The sequence below is a fragment of the Oncorhynchus mykiss genome, chromosome 30 (assembly GCF_057628025.1).
Source record: "Oncorhynchus mykiss isolate SJ-2025 chromosome 30, ASM5762802v1, whole genome shotgun sequence".
NCBI lineage: Eukaryota > Metazoa > Chordata > Actinopteri > Salmoniformes > Salmonidae > Oncorhynchus > Oncorhynchus mykiss.
The window spans coordinates 32,621,585-32,641,167 of record NC_143051.1 but is presented as its reverse complement, the minus strand read 5'-3'; the positions used below and the strand labels follow the sequence as shown (position 1 = coordinate 32,641,167).

General features: G+C 42.6%; 1 protein-coding gene across 7 annotated transcripts in view; it reads right to left on the bottom strand.

Annotated features, from left to right (window-relative positions):
* The window catches only part of LOC110489432 (collagen alpha-1(XIV) chain), a 97,212-nt gene that overhangs the window by 4,690 nt on the left and 72,939 nt on the right, over positions 1-19,583 (bottom strand). For all 7 annotated transcript variants that reach the window (XM_036970753.2, XM_036970755.2, XM_090228435.1 and 4 more), the window contains 13 exons: positions 19,334-19,411; positions 18,965-19,051; positions 18,658-18,711; positions 17,254-17,349; positions 16,231-16,284; positions 15,341-15,394; positions 13,744-13,797; positions 13,376-13,447; positions 12,334-12,369; positions 10,537-10,603; positions 10,135-10,323; positions 8,880-8,957; positions 7,502-7,657 (listed from right to left, as the gene is read on the bottom strand). In XM_036970753.2, coding sequence (XP_036826648.2) covers positions 7,502-7,657; positions 8,880-8,957; positions 10,135-10,323; positions 10,537-10,603; positions 12,334-12,369; positions 13,376-13,447; positions 13,744-13,797; positions 15,341-15,394; positions 16,231-16,284; positions 17,254-17,349; positions 18,658-18,711; positions 18,965-19,051; positions 19,334-19,411 — 1,075 coding nt within the window. The remainder of the gene's footprint in view (positions 1-7,501; positions 7,658-8,879; positions 8,958-10,134; positions 10,324-10,536; positions 10,604-12,333; positions 12,370-13,375; positions 13,448-13,743; positions 13,798-15,340; positions 15,395-16,230; positions 16,285-17,253; positions 17,350-18,657; positions 18,712-18,964; positions 19,052-19,333; positions 19,412-19,583) is intronic.

Below are 19,583 nucleotides of genomic sequence, written 5' to 3'. Positions count from 1 at the left end.
GTCTCAATTGATTTGAATTCGAAGTCTATTAAGTATAAAGTAAATCAGATAATAAATGGCAATTACTTAAATATATCTCTGTATGGGCATCCAAATTAAATTTGGGTAAACTGGTAAGTTAGTACTACAATAGAGTAGATGATTCTGAGAACTTTCTTTTCAAGATAGGTCATGTTTAGGGTTTAATATTTTCCCGGTATTTTACAAATGTTCAATCGCGAGAATAAATCAATTTTCTCCTGGGTAACCCGGAATTTCCCACCAAAACCTTAAGTGTCATTCTAAAGCATTATAAAGCATATACAGTGCCTTGCGAAAGTATTCGGCCCCCTTGAACTTTGCGAACTTTTGCCACATTTCAGGCTTCAAACATAAAGATATAAAACTGTATTTTTTTGTGAAGAATCAACAACAAGTGGGACACAATCATGAAGTGGAACGACATTTATTGGATATTTCAAACTTTTTTAACAAATCAAAAACTGAAAAATTGGGCGTGCAAAATTATTCAGCCCCTTTACTTTCAGTGCAGCAAACTCTCTCCAGAAGTTCAGTGAGGATCTCTGAATGATCCAATGTTGACCTAAATGACTAATGATGATAAATACACTCCACCTGTGTGTAATCAAGTCTCCGTATAAATGCACCTGCACTGTGATAGTCTCAGAGGTCCGTTAAAAGCGCAGAGAGCATCATGAAGAACAAGGAACACACCAGGCAGGTCCGAGATACTGTTGTGAAGAAGTTTAAAGCCGGATTTGGATACAAAAAGATTTCCCAAGCTTTAAACATCCCAAGGAGCACTGTGCAAGCGATAATATTGAAATGGAAGGAGTATCAGACCACTGCAAATCTACCAAGACCTGGCCGTCCCTCTAAACTTTCAGCTCATACAAGGAGAAGACTGATCAGAGATGCAGCCAAGAGGCCCATGATCACTCTGGATGAACTGCAGAGATCTACAGCTGAGGTGGGAGACTCTGTCCATAGGACAACAATCAGTCGTATATTGCACAAATCTGGCCTTTATGGAAGAGTGGCAAGAAGAAAGCCATTTCTTAAAGATATCCATAAAAAGTGTCGTTTAAAGTTTGCCACAAGCCACCTGGGAGACACACCAAACATGTGGAAGAAGGTGCTCTGGTCAGATGAAACCAAAATTGAACTTTTTGGCAACAATGCAAAACGTTATGTTTGGCGTAAAAGCAACATCACCCTGAACACACCATACCCACTGTCAAACATGGTGGTGGCAGCATCATGGTTTGGGCCTGCTTTTCTTCAGCAGGGACAGGGAAGATGGTTCAAATTGATGGGAAGATGGATGGAGACAAATACAGGACCATTCTGGAAGAAAACCTGATGGCGTCTGCAAAAGACCTGAGACTGGGACGGAGATTTGTCTTCCAACAAGACAATGATCCAAAACATAAAGCAAAATCTACAATGGAATGGTTCAATAATAAACATATCCAGGTGTTAGAATGGCCAAGTCAAAGTCCAGACCTGAATCCAATCAAGAATCTGTGGAAAGAACTGAAAACTGCTGTTCACAAATGCTCTCCATCCAACCTCACTGAGCTCGAGCTGTTTTGCAAGGAGGTGAGCGGCCTTTCAGGTTATGTCGATATAGGACTCGTTTTACTGTGGATATAGATACTTTTGCACCTGTTTCCTCCAGCATCTTCACAAGGTCCTTTGCTGCTGTTCTGGGATTGCACTTTTCGCACCAAAGTACGTTCATCTCTAGGAGACAGAATGTGTTTCCTTCCTGAGCGGTATGACGGCTGCGTAGTGCCATGGTGTTTATACTTGCATACTATTGCTTGTACAGATAAGCGTGGTACCTTCAAGCTTTTGGAAATTGCTCCCAAGGATGAACCAGACTTGTGGAGGTCTACAATTTTTTTCTAAGGTTTTGGCTGATTTCTTTTGATTTTCCCAAGCAAAGAAGCACTGAGTTTAAAGGTAGGCCTTGAAATACATCCACAGGTACACCTTCAAATGTTGTCAATTAGCCTATAATTTTCCAAGCTGTTTAAAGGCACAGTCAACTTAGTGTATGTAAACTTCTGACCCACTGGAATTGTGATACAGTTAGTTATAAGTGAAATAATCTGTTTGTAAACAATTGTTGGAAAAATGACTTGTGTCATGCACAAAGTAGATGTCCTAACCGACTTGCCAAAACTATAGTTTGTTAACAAGAAATTTGTGGAGTGTCTGAAAAACGAGTTTTAATGACTACAACCTAAGTGCATGTACACTTCCGACTTCAACTGTACATGTGATAAGAGTAATGTAAAATATATAAACATGATTAATGTGTCATTATTTAGAGTGGCATTGTATAAAGTGACTAGCGATCCATTTATTAAAGTGGCCAGTGATTTGGTCTCCATGTAGACAGCAACCTCTCTGAGTTAGTGATTGCTGTTTAGCAGTCTGATGGCCTTAAGATAGAAGCTGTTTTTCAGGGTCCCAGCTTTGATGCACCTGTACTGCCCTCGCCTTCTGGATGGTAGCGGTGTGAACAGGTAGTGGCTCAGGTGGTTGATGTCGTTGGCCTTCCTGTGACATCGGGTGCTGTAGGTGTCATGGAGGGCAGGTAGTTTGCCCCCAGTGATGCGTTGTGCAGACCGTACCACCCTCTGGAGAGCCTTGAGGTTGAGGGTTGTGCAGTTGTCGTACCAGGCTGTGATACAGCCCGACAGGATGCTCTCGATTGTGCATCTGTAAAAGTTTGTCAGGGTTTTGGGTGACAAGCCAAATTTCTTCAGCCTCCTGAGGTTGAAGAGGTGCTGTTGAGCCTTATTCACTACACTGTCTGTGTGGGTAGACCATTTCAGTTGGTCTGTGATGTGTATGCTGAGGAACTTAAAACGTTCCACCTTCTGCACTGCTGCCCCTTCAATGTGGATAGGGGGGTGCTCCCTCTGCTGTTTCCTGAAGTCCACGATCATCTCCTTTGGTTTGTTGACGTTGAGTGAGATGTTGTTTTCCTGACACCGCACTCCGAATGCCCTCACCTCCTCCCTGTAGGCTGTCTTGTCGTTGTTGGCAATCAAGCCCACTACAGTTGTGTTGTCTGCAAATTTGATGATTGAGTTGGAGGCCTGGGGGCGGGCCGTCAGAAAGTCCAGGACCCAATTGCACAGGGCGAGGTTGAGACCCAGGGCCTCCAGCTTGATGATCACCTTGAAGGGTACTATGGTGTTGAATGCTGAGCTGAGGTCAATGAACAGCATTCTTACATAGGTATTCCTTTGGTCCAGATGGGATAGGGCAGTGTGATGGCAATTGCGTCATCTCTGGACCTGGCGGTATGCAAACTGAGGTAGGTCTAGGGTGGCCGGTAAGGTGGAGGTGATATGATCCTTGACTAGTCTCTCAAAGCACTTCATGATGACAGTAGTGAGTGCTACAGGGCAGTAGTAATTTAGGTCAGTTATCTTTGCCTTCTTCAGTACCGGAACAATGGTAGCCATCTTGAAGCATGTGGGGACAACAGACTGGGATAGGGAGCTGCCCATGCTCTGAGGACGCGACTAGGGATGCCGTCTAGGCCAGCAGCCTTGCGAGTGTTAACACGTTTAAATATTTTACTCACATCAGCCACAGAGGAGAGGGGGAGGCGTAGTCCTTGGCACTGTATTATCCTAAAAATAATTATATTATAACATAACTCAAAAGAAATGAGTTTGCATTTTGGCGCAGTCCAGGCAGTGCTGAGAGGGATATTTTGGCCTGCTCTTTGTTCGGGGAGCCGCAACGGTGGCACTATATTATCCTCAAAGCAGGCAAAGAAGGTGTTTAGTTTTTCTGGAAGTGTGACATCGGTGTTCGTGACGTGGCAGGTTCTCTTTTTGTAGTCCCTGATTTCCTGTAGACATATGCCACATATGTCTCGTGTCTGAGCCGTTGAATTGCGACTCTACCTTGTCCCTGTACTTGCATTTCGCTTGTTGATTGTCTTGCGGAGGGAATAACTACACTATTTATATTCAGTCATATATTTTGGCTTGAAGTTTGCCAAAAGGCATCTAAAGGTCTCTCAGACCATAAGAAGTAAGATTCTCTGGTCTGATGAAACCAAGATTGAACTTTTTGGCCTGAATGCCAAGCATCATGTCTGTAGGAAACCTGGCACCATCCCTTCGGTGAAGCATGGTGGTGGCAGCATCATGCTGTGGGGATGTTTTTCAGCGGCTTGGGCTGGAATACTAGTCAGGATCGAGAGAAAGCTGAACGGAGCAAAGTACAGAGAGATCATTGATGAAAACCTGCTCCAGAGTGCTCAGGACCTCAGTCTGGAGTGAAGGTTCACCTTCCAACAGGACAACAAGCCTAAGCACACAGCCAAGTCCCTGAAAGACCTTGAGTCGCCCAGCCAAAGCACAGACTTGAACCCAATCAAACATCTCTGGAGAGACCTGAAAATAGATGCTCCCTATTCAACCTGAAAAAGCTTGAGAGGCTCTGCGAAGAAGAATGGAAGAAACTCCCCAAATAACACAACTGACTAGGTTTCCCAGTGCCAACCTTATAGCGTCATACCCAAGAAGACTTGAGGCTGCCAAAGGTGCTTCAACAAAGTTCTGAGTAAAGTGTCTGAATACTTATGTAAATGTGATACTTAATAATCTTTTTGCAAAAAAAATAAAATAAATGATTTTTGCTTCGTCATATTGGGGTATTGTGTGTAGATTTATGAGGGGAAAAAAACTATTTAATCCATTTTAGAATAAGACTGTAACGTAACAAAAACAGTCAAGGGGTCTGAATTCTTTCCAAATGCACTGATATATTTTATTTAACCTTTATTTAACTAGGCAAGTCAATTAAGAACAAATTCTTATTTACAATGACAGCCTACCCCGGCAATATCCGGCTATGATATACAGTAGACTACTGCACATTATGCACGGCAGAAAAATATAAAAGCCCATAGTTGTACCTAGCTATAGGCTATGCTCTCTTGGGGAAATAAATTTAACTAGCTCCAGTAGGCTAATCTTTTTGAGTGTGTATTGTATTGCAATATACTGAATTACACAAATCGTTCAAACCATGGTAAAGCAGAAGAGAACATGCAATTCTGGTGCGAAACATGAGGCCTAAAAAGTTACAAGTATACGCTAGCAAATTTGATTTTAATTTTGAAATATAAAGGGCTTGTAAGTAAGCATTTCACTGTAAGGTCTACTACACCTGTTGTATTTGGCGCATGTGACAAATAACATATGAAGAATTTGTCACATGCGCCAAATACAACAGGTGTAGTAGACCTTACAGTGAAATGCTTACTTACAAGCCCTTAACCAACAATGCAGTCAAGAATAAATAAATAAAACATACATTTGTATAATTAGTAGGTTGACGCATATATAGCGTCAGAGGAAGGCCCAAAAAATGGTCAAAGACTCCAGTCACCCAAGTCATAGAGTGTTGTCTCTGCTACAGCACAGCAAGCGGTACTAGACCGCCAAGTCTTGGACCTAAAGGTTCCTTAACAGCTTCTACCCCAAGCCATAAGACTGATGAACAATTAATCAAATGGCCAGCCGGACTATTTACATTGACCCCCCCCTTTGTTTTTACACTGCTGTTTATTACCTCTGCTGTTTATTACCTCTGCAGTCACTTTACCCTTACCTACATGTACAAATTACCTCAACTAACCTGTACCCCTGGCGCACATTGTCTCGGTACCGGTACCCCTTGTATATAGCCTTGTTATTGTTATTTTATTGTGTTACTTTTTATTTAATTAGTAATTTTATTTATTTAGTAAATATTATCTTAACTCTTTTTCTTGAACTGCATTGTTGGTTAAGGGCTTGTAAGTAAGCATTTCACGATAAGGTCTACACTTGTTGTATGTGCATGTGACACATAACATTTGATTTGATATATCTTTCATAATATTTCCCCTAATGTTATTAGCCAACATACTCTTTCTCACTCTATTTTTGCTTTATTCCTTCCTCGCTTTCAACAGTTAAATGGAAAACGTTTCGTGGTCATAATCTTCCTCATTCTAATGTTATCCTTGAATAATATAGGACTAGAATTAGATGCAGAAGGCGAAATAACTGCTATAGCCTACCACCATTGCACATTCGCTCTTCTTTCAAACTACCCGTGAGTTCTATCGGCTGGAGGTATTTATCATTCAGCAAAAAAGAGCTTGCGCCCCTCTTCGAATAGTCTATTGGTATAAGAAATGCTAAAAAAGTTATGTCCAGCAAGCTATTTAGTCTAGCTTTTCCTGCATGGGACTCCAAGAGCTAAGGAGCGTTTATTAAGGAGAGGTCTGCGGAGCACAGGTGCTTGCATACTGCGCAAGAGACAGAGGCATTAAGTTAGAAGCTTATTATACATAACCCATCACTAATTAGCTAAATATAAGGCTAATACTGCATTGGATTTATTACCTGAAAGAGGTAGGCTAGAACATATACTGTATATAGGGCTATATATCAAATATAGAAGAGGATTATCTATTTTGTATGCAATTTGAATGGAATTGATGGAGAGAGAGAAAGACTGCGAGAGACTGCTTGCACGTGTTCTGATTTAAAGCAAAGATATTCGAGTGATATGCTTTTTTTCCCTGCAGCTGCAAATAATAAATACAAATCTTTACAATTACAAAACAAGGTGACACCGAAAGTCAGATGGATATGGGTAAATTAGAGGCGCATTCAGTCTTTATATTACTGTAGCATAGGCTAAACCTGTCTCACAAAAAAAAGTGACCATGATGAGATGATACAGTAGGTCTACATGCACTGTGAATTGCGCTCCATACAGAGATGGGATGTCTGTCCCCACCCTGAGCGTTAATTCATCATGCAGAGGCTGTAGAGGCCAGATTTAGACATTGCATATCCTTTAACAGTTCCATTTCACGCCATGCTGTTCAGACAAATAATTTATAATAATTTACAGTATTCTCACAGTTATTTATCCCGGGAAAAGGGAGTGATTTTGGGAGGTAACCGGGTTCCCGCCATTCAACCCTAGTCATGTTGTCTTAGCTTCACCTTGAAATACAGTGAGTGTGGATAAAGGTGTGATTCGGGTCAACCCTCTGGCGGATTTAACCCAATGAGAGCTCTTTGCTCAGGTCTCCCTGTCAAAGAGCTTCTGATGGATTAAATTCGTTAGTGATTGATTGACAGGGTATGATACAATACATCAGATATAAAGACATAAAAAAAGGCCAGATTCAGTCCGAACCCTTTGACATATTCTCTGATTACAAACCCTCAGCCTTACTCAAGACTTTAGGGTTTTTAAAGCATTCTCAGAGAGTGTATCCCCAGGTAAGTGTTATCTACCCAACAACATGATGGGAATGACAATGGAATTCTCTATATATGGCAAAAACAATTAGATCTAATGTATTGGACTTTGTATTTTATATCATTTTATGTTGCCTTGTTGTGTTTTGGTGTGTTTACAGTGGTAGGGGATGAAGAATGGTCATAATTACCTCCTACGTTGTAGCCCACACAGGAGTTCTGGTCACAGTATCCAGGAGGTCCAGCCGACCCCACTGGTCCAGGGATACCCGGCCGCCCAGGGGTTCCAGGGTTCCCTGGCCGACCAGATGGACCCTGGCTTCCTGTCCGGCCCTGACCCGTTGGTCCTGGAGGAGAGATAAGGAGTGGTGAGGAGAAGGCGGAGAAAGGGAGGAAGTGTGTTTTATTACAACAAATACATTTTCAATTAACATTGAAGGTTTTAACTTTGAGCTACATTCCGAAGTGAAATCATCATGTGAATTATTATTATTATTGTCTTCATTGTGACATTATTATTGTCTTCATTGTGACTAAGAACACTGCATATAGAGGTAGAATTCACCAAGTTAAAGGGGTAGTTCACCCAAATTACACATGGGTTTCCTTACCCATTTGTGGCGCAAATCCCAAACAAGTCACGGGACCGATATTAGCATCATGTCCAAATAATACGAAAGTATCTAAAATGTATTATAAAGCTCAACAAAGTAATTTATAGATGTTTTGAAGATAATGTGCGAAAAATGCTAATATCAGTCCCATGACTTGAATGCGATTTGTGCCGCAAATGATAAAACATTAGCATGTGGAAGCAGTGCCAGAGAAATTAAACCAAAGTATGGATTGCTGTCATATCTTATCCATCTGCTTACAGGGTTAGGGAACCAATAAATAATTTTATAATTTGGGTGAACTATCCCTTTAAATCTAGAAGTGTGCTTTGAAACATAATCCATGATTAGGCCACTGATTGGCCAGACTTCCACACATTTACCATTACCCAGTGGTCAGTACCAATAAGCATAAGCTTTTGTGTCTTTTCATCAGACCCAAAATGCTATTATTACTGAGCTGTCTCCATCAGGAAATGCTATGAATATCCTTTTTCAAATATCCTTGGGGGTACTCATCTCCCGCATGCCAGATTCCTGAAGTGTTCTCTCAGAGTTCTCTCCTGTGGCCCAACCTGGCAACTGCTTCAGGATTTCAATCAACACACTGTATCAGCTAGACCACAATCAATACAGGAGTCAATAGCTATGCCCTCTAATAAGGTTTCATTAAACCAGTAAGGGCAGCTTAATGAATAACAACCAAAGTAAATTAAATAAAACTCAAGCTACCCTCTCCATTCCATATTTTACCCTTGAATCAAGACGGGAGTGCTTAATCAAAAACAGATCGGATGACTTCCTATTTTCTAATCCACCTGCTCAACAGATGTTGATTTCCTCTGCAGAGGCTCGGTAGCAAAGGAAGTCCCTGGAGGAAAATTGAAGTTGGAACTGTGCAGTTTTTTTTGGGGGGGGGGGGGGGGGGTGGGGGTTTATCAGCGGTTCTGGTTACCTGGGGGCCCGACAGGGCCTCTGGGACCCTGGACTCCTGCGCCTGGGCTTCCCTTGTCACCCTTCTCTCCTGACAAACCTGGACAGACAGAGATCAACGGGACACACACTTTGACAAAATGCAGAGAAGTGGGCATGCTTATCTCCTTTCCGTATTATATCACCATCAGCACTAAAAGTGGCATGAACAATATTGTAGATCTACCTGTGTAATAATTGTATTCTGATTATATTAATGTGTCACACCCTTATCTGTTTCACCTGTCTTTGTGCTTGTCTCTACCCCCTCCAGGTGTCACCCATCTTCCCCATTATCCCCTGTGTATTTATACCTGTGTTCTCTGTTTGTTTGTTGCCAGTTAATTTTGTTTCATGAAACCTACCAGCGTTTGTTCCCCTGCTCCTGTCTGTGCTTGCTCCTGTTTTCTAGTCCTTCCCAGTTTTGACCATTCTGCTTGCCCTGACCCTGCCTGCCATTCTATACCTTACCCCACCTCACTGGAGAAATGTTTTTTGTTATTTCAAAAAACATGTTCTCTTTTTCGTGGTTTCTAATTGGCAGTTACAGTCTTGTCTCATTGCTGCAACGCCCATATGGACTCAGGAGAGGTGAAGGTCGAGAGCAGTGCGTCCTCCCAAACACAACCCAATTGAGCCGCACTGCTTCTTGACACAATTCCTGCTTAACCCGTGAGCCAGCCGCACCAATGTGTAGGAAGAAACACCTGGCAACTGTATCAGTGTGCATTGCGCCTGGCCCGCCACAGGAGTCGCTAGAGCTGCGTCAGAGCCTGGACTTGAACCAGGATCTCTAGTGGCACTGCTAGCGCTGCTGTGCAGTGCCATATACCAATGTGCCACTCGGGAGGCCCTGCCTCACTGGATTATTGACCCCTGCCTGCCCTGACCCTGCCTGCCGTTCTATACCTTGGCCCAATTCCCTGGATTATTGACCCCTGCGTGCCCTGACCCTGAGACTGCCTGCCGTTCTGGACCTTTTGTACCTTCTCTGGATTACTGACATCTGCCTGCCTTTGACCTTTCGTTTGCCTGCCCCTGTACTAGAAATACATTTTTGTTTCTTCGACACTGTCTGCATCTGGGTCATACCTGAAACCTGATAAATTATGTTTTAATACGTTACCTGGCAGTATCATTTACTGTAATATCGTATCCCACAAGCTTATGGCATAAGTTACATGACTATATCTTCACTTGAAATCTTAAGTTAAATCGGAGTCTTCTCTATACAGTACCTCTGGCTCCTGCTTGTCCATTTTCTCCATTGGACCCGGGGAACCCTGGTCTGCCCGGGGGCCCCTGCTCTCCCTGTGGTCCTGGGCCGCCCTGCCGCCCGGGCTCTCCTGGGGGACCTGGAACGGTGCGGACGGAGACGGGTGCGCTCGGGATGTGGTTAAGGATGGAGCTGTAGCGAGCCATGTGACCTGTGGGACGGACGTCAGACAGAGGTCAGTGAATCATGAACGGATGACAATGGCAAAATACACTTACACTTTCATAGACAACACTCACATTTTCATGTACTGTATACCCCTTCCACAAAATACACTTACACTCAAAGACACAAGACCTATGCAATCACACATCCACACACACACAGGAAGAGAGCCAGATGGAGGATAAAAAAAATGACTCACTCTGTATCAGTTGCTCACAGACCTGGCGGGCGATTGCTTGGACCGATGCCTGGGATTGCAGGTCACCCTGGAGAGGAAAAAACACATGGTGACACCAAGTCCACGGCTACACGGTTTTATCGTACCCACAGGTAAAATATCCTCCACCATTACTAGAAAGCCTGCCAGCCATGAATTTGACATCAACTCTTTTAATTTGAAAACATAGCTGTTGTGGCCAAGCCTAGATGTGGCCTTTTGAGCCTTGTCTAAAAATCTTATTAGCCATTCAATGCTGTTACGGGCGACACCAATCCGTAAAGTACTTAAAACAAACCGCCCTTGCTGTCTCTGCCTGGCCGGTTCCCCTCTCTCCACTGGGATTCTCTGCCTCTAACCCTATTACAGGGGCTGAGTCACTGGCTTACTGGTGCTCTTTCATGCCGTCCCTAGGAGAGGTGCGTCACTTGAGTGGGTTGAGTCACTGACGTGATCTCCCTGTCTGGGTTGGCGCCCCCCTTTGGTTGTTCCATGGCGGAGATCTTTGTGGGCCATACTCGGCCATGTCTCAGGATGGTAAGTTGGTGGTTGAAGATATCCCTCTAGGGGTGTGGGGGCTGTGCTTTGGCAAAGTGGGTGGGGTTATATACTTCCTGTTTGGCCCTGTCCGGGGGTATCATCGGATGGGGCCACAGTGTCTCCTGACCCCTCCTGTCTCAGCCTCCAGTATTTATGCTGCAGTAGTTTATGTGTCGGGGGGCTAGGGTCAGTTTGTTATATCTGGAGTACTTCTCCTGTCTTATCTGGTGTCCTGTGTGAATATAAGTATGCTCTCTCTAATTCTCTCTCTCGGAGGAGGAGGACCTGAGCCCTAGGACCATGCCTCAGGACTACCTGGCATGATGACTCCTTGTTGTCCCCAGTCCACCTGGCCGTGCTGCTGCTCCAGTTTCAACTGTTCTGCCTGCGGCTATGGAACCCTGACCTGTTCACCGGACGTGCTACCTGTCCCAGACCTGCTGTTTTCAACTCTCTAGAGACAGCAGAAGCGGTAGAGATACTCCTAATGATTGGCTATGAAAAGCCAACTGACATTTACTCCTGAGGTGCTGACTTGCTGCACCCTCGACAACTACTGTGATTATTATTATTTGACCATGCTGGTCATTTATGAATATTTGAACATCTTGGCCATGTTGTTATAATCTCCACCCGGCACAGCCAGAAGAGGACTGGCCACCCCTCATAGCCTGGTTCCTCTCTAGGTTTCTTCCTAGGTTTTGGCCTTTCTAGGGAGTTTTTCCGAGCCACCGTGCTTCTACACCTGCACTGCTTGCTGTTTGGGGTTTTAGGCTGGGTTTCTGTACAGCACTTTGAGATATCAACTGATGTAAGGGCTATGTAAGTAAATTTGATTTGAACACTAGAACAATAGCTCTTTAAAATATAACTGCTGTGAAGTAGAAATCCTTTTTCTACAGCAGAGTAACACGGCTCTAAAGCTTTAGCTTATAAGGTATGCAAAATGGGTTCTGGTTGCAGTACAACGTGTGATATTTCTCTTCAGAAAACTTGTTTACTGTCAGACTGTCAGAGAACCCCTATAACCCCAAGCTGAGGAGCAGTAATTACTTGAAAGGAGGGCGTTACTTGTTTTGAAAATTGATGTTAAGAACAGTACTTACGCCACATAATTATATTATACAGAACAAGGTAAGTATCATAAGATATCTCAATTAAATTTAATAAATGCTGTTTTGGCATGAATGGGTGGTTGCCACTGCTGCCAAAGCAATATGTTTGTTATCTATGACTTACTCTTTCTCCCTTCTCTCCTTTGTTTCCGGCGGGACCCTGCAACAGAACAAGAGGTAGAATGACAATGGACAGAAAATAATGAAGTAAAACTGTACAAATTGTTTGAGTTGTCAATTGCTGTCATCTTTTTCCTTTTTGCTAAGGTCATTATTTGAACCCTGGCATAACCATTTCTCTGCCAAGGTCATATAATAACTATGCAGTACCAGTTATTACATAGAGGCACTACTATGCAATAACTGCTAACCTTCTCTGGCTCTTGGTCTTTGGTTGGACGATAAGCTGTCCTAAAAAATTCATGTAGATAATCTTGTGAGGAAGTTTAACTGAAAATGTTTTGATTTTATTCTCGTAACAAGGCTTGCTTCCCATTTGAGGCTAGAAAGATGCTTGTTCAAGCCACTTTTCTTTCTGAAATTGATTATGGTGACTTAATATACAGTGCATTTGTAAAGTATTCAGACCCCTTGACTTTTTCCACCTATTTTTTTAATGTTACAGCCTTATTCTAAAATTGATTAAATTGTGTTTTCCTCCTCAATCTACCCACAATACCCCATTATGACAAAGGGAAAACAGGTTTTAACTTCACTGTGTAGTTCCTTAAATAATTTTCCCTGTCTCTGAATATCCCCACTGAACTGTTACCCTTTCTCCCAGATCCTTACACATACACATAGAAATATGGTATATTCCTGACCATGTGACCTGCCCTAGAATAATGCCTTGTGTTCGCTAGAGTGTGTAACTTTCGTTGGTCAAGTCATGCAGTCAGGAAAAACTCTGGGTCTAATTATGATAGATACACTGTACTGTAGGACTATGTACAATATATTTACATACTATGTGGCTTTGCTGTCTCCCAAGACCTCCCTCCCTAATCCTACACAAAGCGAGCAAAGCTGATTGAAATGACATCATACTGACGTATCTTGTTGTAATGATGCAATTTCAATCAGTTCCGCTTGCTGGGTATTTCCTCAGCTAGTGGGTCAGCTCTGCTTCAGTAGTAGTAATGGACATAGAGGTTCAGATAACTCACAGGAGGTCCCTGGTTTCCCAGTGACCCTGGAGGTCCACTTGACCCTGGTGACCCAGGAGCTCCTGGAGTGCCCTGTGGGTGAAACACAAACAAACAAATTGTCATCTCACTGATTGAGCAATCACTCAAACGTACAATGTGTAACTTCAGTTTTTCCAGTGGTAACTTGAGGTACTACAAAACATTTGGCCAAGAAGCAAAGAAGAAAACAGTCACATTCGCCAAGGGGCACAAACAATTAACCTACAGGGACAGTACCTTTGACAAGAAAGTATTATAAATTGCAGATTTAATTTTACAATTCATTGACATTAAATCAAATTAATTCATCAGTTCCTGATGCTAAATCCACAAACAATAATACTCACTATAGTCCCTGGAGGTCCTGTTCGCCCCTGGGGTCCATCTTTACCAGGAAGTCCCTGTGGAAAGGTGTTACAAGTACATATTAATGCCTATGAGACTGTGCTATTATGGCAGCTCATATACCACAACTTCATATTCACATAAATCTATTCCTTTTGATTACAATGCTTTCAGAAAGTATTCAAACCCTTTGACTTTATCCACATTTTGTTACGTTACGGTCTTATTCTAAAATGGATTCAAGTTTTTTTCCCTTCGTCAATCTTCACACAATACCCTATCATGACAAAGTAAAAACAGTTTTTTATACATTTTTGCAAATGTATGAAAAATATGAAACTGAAATATCACATTTACATAAGTATTCAGACCCTTTACTCGGTACTTCGTTGAAGCACTTTTGCCAGTTATTACAGCCTTGAGTCTTCTTGGGTATGACGCTACAAGCTTGACACCTGTATTTGGTGAGTTTCTCCCATTCTTCTCTATAGATCCTCTCAAGCTCTGTCAGGTTGGATGGGGAGCGTCGCTGCACAGCTATTTTCAGGTCTTTCTAGAGATGTTAGATCGGGTTCAAGTCCGGGCTATGGCTGAACCACTCAAGGGCATTCAGAGACTTGTCCCAAAGCCAAGCATGGACATGGCTGTGTGCTTAGGCTTGTTGTCCTGTTGGAAGGTAAACCTTTGCCCCAGTCTGGGGTCCTGAATGCCCTGGAGCAGGTTATCAAGGATCTCTCTGTACTTTGCCCGTTTATCTTTCCCTCGATCCTGACTAGTCTCTCAGTCTCTGCTGCTGAAAAACATCCCCACAGAATGATGCTACCACCACCATGCTTCACCGAAGGGATGGTGCCAGGTTTCCTCCAGACGTGATGCTTGGCATTCAGGCTAAAGAGTTCAACCTTGGTTTCATCAAACTAGAGATTTAGGTGGCTTTTGGCAAACTCCAAGCGGGCTGTCATGAGCCTTTTACTGAGGAGTGGCTTCCGTCTGGCCACTTTACCATAAAGGCCTGATTAGTGGAGTGCTGTAGAGATGGTTGTCCTTCTGAAAGGTTATCTCACCTCCACAGAGGAACTCTAGAGCTCTGTCAGAGTGACCATTGGGTTCTTGGCCACCTTCCTGACCAAGGCCCTTCTCTCCGATTGCTCAGTTTGGCCGGACGGCCAGCTATAGGAATAGTCTTGGTGGTTCCAAACTTATTCTCTTTAAGAATGATGGAGGCCACTGTGTTCTTGGGGACCTTCAATGCTGCAGATATTTTTTATATAGCTTTCCCCAGATCTGTGCCTCAACACAATCCTGTCTCAGAGCTCTACGGACAATTCCTTTGACTCATGACTTAGTTTTTGCTCTGACATGCACTGTCAACTGTTGGACCTTATACGTCCAATCAATTAAATCTACCACAGGTGGACTCCAATCAAGTTGTAGAAACATCTCAAGAATGATCAATGGAAACAGGATGCACCTGAGCTCAATTTCGAGTCTCATAACAAAAGGTCTGAAAATGTATGTAAATAATAACAAAATGTGGAAAAAAGGGAAGAGGTCTGAATACTTTCCGAATGCACTGTAAACAGACCGACAAGACCTTACCCTTGTTCCTGTTTGTCCCGCTCGACCTGATGGCCCAGGAGATCCAGGAATGCCCTGCAACCGTAGAGAGAGAAAACAAAAAGGTGAAAACAAAAAGGCCAGTTAAGGGTGTCAGCATGAATACATTTGTATTGACAGGCTCGGATGGTTGGACCACTATCCTAACTCATTACAGATAATTAATGTTGTGAAGCTGGAGCTGTTTGTAATACACAGTCTCTTGTATGACCTTCACATCCGTCAAAGTCAAATTCCCTCACTCAGACACAACGAGTACTGAATGCCAATGGCATGGCTCAAAGCCTATTACAAACAAAAGTATACATCTCCCAACCTCTACAGTTATTGACAGGATCCATCTTAATTTGCTCAGAGATGGATTACAATGAAAGTGTATTGCATCTTAGGCATGAGTCATTACAACAGAGGGGAAATAGCTATTGTTATGTAAAAACTGCTGTGATGTCTTGTTACGGTCTAGGCAGGCGCTGCCCATAACCACAGATCTAGGATCAGATTACCCAACCGCCAATGCTCAAATTTACCATTAGGAGGATGGAAGATATCTGACCCTGTATCAGTGGTTAAGACCAACTTCTTCCTTCTCCTCTTATTTATTACCTGTGCAAATCCTTTAATGCATTGAAATAAAACTGACATCACATCAACCAAACGGTAGCAGAAGCTCTTTCACTCAAATTATGCAGCAACTCTCTTACCAGAATTCAGAATGACATGTTCCCATTAACAGTTCCCTTACAGAGATAGATATTCAATATGCCATTCAAAAGATCTCCATTTGGTGCAATGGTGTCATTTGAAGACTGAATGCCATTTTGTGATGAGGGAAAGTGTGTCTGAAAGGGCAGGAAGTGAATGGTGGTCTTTACCTGTATTCCTGGAGCGCCAGCTGCACCCTTCTCACCTCTTTCTCCTGGACCACCCTGAAGTTGGAAAAAACAACAATAAATATCAACAGCAAATAGCAAGTTTATTTGGAGGCTATTTCATAAGTTGGGGTCGTCACTATATGGTCACAGTGTGCTTTCTAACTACATTTGTTTCCAAACTCTTCCAGTAGCTGTACCTTTACTTATCCCCTACCTGTCACCATAATTGTCATACCCTGACCATAGACAGCCCTTGGTTCTCTAAGGAGTTGTAGGTCAGGGCGTGACTAGGGGGTGTTCTAGTTCATTATTTCTATGTTGGTGTTTTGTATGGTTCCCAATTAGAGGCAGCTGGTAATCATTGCCTCTAATTGGGGATCATATTTAGGTAGCCATTTTTCCCACCTGTGTTTGTGGGATATTGTTTTGTGTATGTGCATGTGGCACCACTACTTTCATGTTTCGTTGTTGGTTTATTGTTTTTGTTTGAAGTTTTGCCATAATAAAGATGTGGAACTCAACACACGCTGCACCTTGGTCTGTCTCTTATCACGATCATGACAATAATCCTGAATTAACAACAAATAGATAATGTCTTCAATATAGCACTTCTGTATGTTATACCATCAAATACTTTACCATAGGCTGGCTTAAACATGGCCTTAGTAAAGTTAAGACATCTGGGCGTATCCTTTAATGTTTTACCTGTCATTCATTAGTCATTGATCTGTTAATACCAATGCAGGTGTAACCCAGTACTTCATATTTGACTGTTCTGTTTACAGTCTATTAGGTTACGATACATCCTCCCTCCTTTACGGCTTACGTTTAACAACATCCTTTGGGCAAGAAAGAATCAACATTTGAGTATTACAACACCTTTTAAAAGGCAGTCTTTATAGCATGCCTAGGTAAATCAGGTACTGTAGCTACTGTATGTTATTTGTGTTGGGATACTAGACTCCTCTAATATGTGCAGTATTAGATGGTGTGTGTCTCAATTAATGTGTATGTGTGGCTTACCGGAGGGCCCATGATGGTACGTCCGCCGGGCCCCTGGGGTCCACGAGGCCCCTGCAGCCCAGGAGAACCAGCGTCCCCAACTGGACCTATCGGTCCCTGTCACAGAGACAGAAGAACACATTGATAAAGTAGATTAGATTACTATAGTTCTAGTTAAATTCCCTGCTTTCTACAGTTATTACAACAATCTAGTATCACTGGAACGAACAGAGGAAATACACACCAAATTACAAAGTAAAATCTAACTGAACACTAGTACTGTAAACATTTTTTATTTACATATAGGCCAATAATAAGATAAGATCGTCACCAGACAACATTTTAATCAACCAATCTCCCTGACCACCTTCCTCTGATCAAGCCATAAACTGTCCCTCTCCATCTTTGGAGAACGCATGCACCCACATGATCTGGCCACTATTGGCTAACCTAACCAGTGGTGGAAAAAGTACCCAATTATCATACTTGAGGAAAAGTAAAGATAACTTAATAGAAAATGACTCAAGTAAAAGTGAAAGTCACCCAGTAAAATACTACTTGAGTAAAAGTCGAAAAGTATTTGGTTTTAAATATACTTAAGTATCAAAAGTAAATGTCATTGCTAAAATATACTTAAGTATCAGTAAAAGTATAAATCATTTCAAATTGCTTATATTAAGCAAACTAGACGGCATTATTATTATTATTTATGGATAGCCAGGGGTACACTCCAACACTCAGACATAATTCTATACACCTGTCAGTAACGGATGTGGCTGAAATAGCCGAATCCACTAAATTGTATATATTTTATTCCATACAACTGTCTTCATCTTTTATACATTACCTGACCTAGGTCTGGGTGTCTGAGAGGGGGCTTTAGGCTAACTCAGTGATTTAACTGCAAATCAGAGACCCGTGAGGCTGCTCTCTGTCTGTCTTGTCAGGAGCCTACCAGTCGCAGGTCATTGACTTTCATGGGAGCACGTTGCATCTCCAATGAATATGAAATTCATGAGAGTAGAAAGACAGCATGGGTGCACTGCGAGGACGGCTGCATTACAAGGACCTTTACATGCTATAATAACACCCCATTCAAACACCGGTACAATTTTCTGGGACTTTCAAGACCCTTGCAATCCAAGTCTAATAGCATGAGAGAGTGGGAAATGAATAAAAGATTAGAACTTTGCAAAGGGCATTTATAGAAAGAGTGGGTTTTCAGCTTAGCAGTACACAAGGGATATTTTATGGAAGAGAGGTATCCAAGAGGGTATGTGTCTGGTATCCATCAATGAGGGTATGTGTCTGTCCCCCCACCCACCTACCCACTGAGTGCTTGTGGAATTGTTACAAGCTGCATTGACTTTCATTGTGTTTTTATTTACATGAGTGTGTGTGTGTGTGTGTGTGTATACACTGTACCACAGCTCCTGGTTCTCCACGGTCCCCTCTCCCTCCTCTGATCCCAGGTCCTCCCTGTTGATAACACAAACACCCACACACCCTCTGTCACACTCCATCAAGATAAGGACCACATACCTTAAAGACACACACTATCAACACATCCTAAACACACTATCACACACCGGGTGTATGTACTCTCCATCCCCATATGTCACACTGTGTTATGTTCATCAGCCACTGAATGCAATGAATGAATGAAATCCTAGCTCAACAACAGCTGTAAGTAACACATGATGCTGATTAAGGAGAGAAGGAGGGTCCTCACAGGGGGTCCAGTGGGGCCAGGGGGACCTTTGCTTTCCTGGCTGCAGGTGCAGGCCCTCGGCATGGCAGGACAGTCCTCCTCCTTCCTCTTAGAGATGAGACAAATACCACCATAACATGACTGTATGACAATACATGCAACACAAGAGTACAATGACCTAATGATTATGATAATGACCAAAGCATAATGATAATGACGCTAATGCTAAAACAAATAATAGGATAATGACCTTATGATAACACAATAACAAGATGACACAATATGACATCTATGACACTATCCTACAACATCCTACGACACATTACAACAAAGGTTAAGGTCATCCCACGTCAGTCAGTAGTTGAGATCAGTAGCGAGGCGTGAACTCACCAAACCAGGAAGCTCACAGCACTTGTCTCGGCTGGCCCAGGACGTGCTGCAGACGATGTCAAACGACTGCAGTTGGAACTGAGGACAAAAAGAGCAACAAACACACACATCTTTTCTTACATTCACTACAAACATGTTGTTACTTGAATAATTGTCTCTTGATAGAACTAGCAGCAAGCTGTGAATCTCCTAAATAAGACCGGAGAGAAAGTATGATAATTATTCAGTATTACGCATTGTTAACAGAATT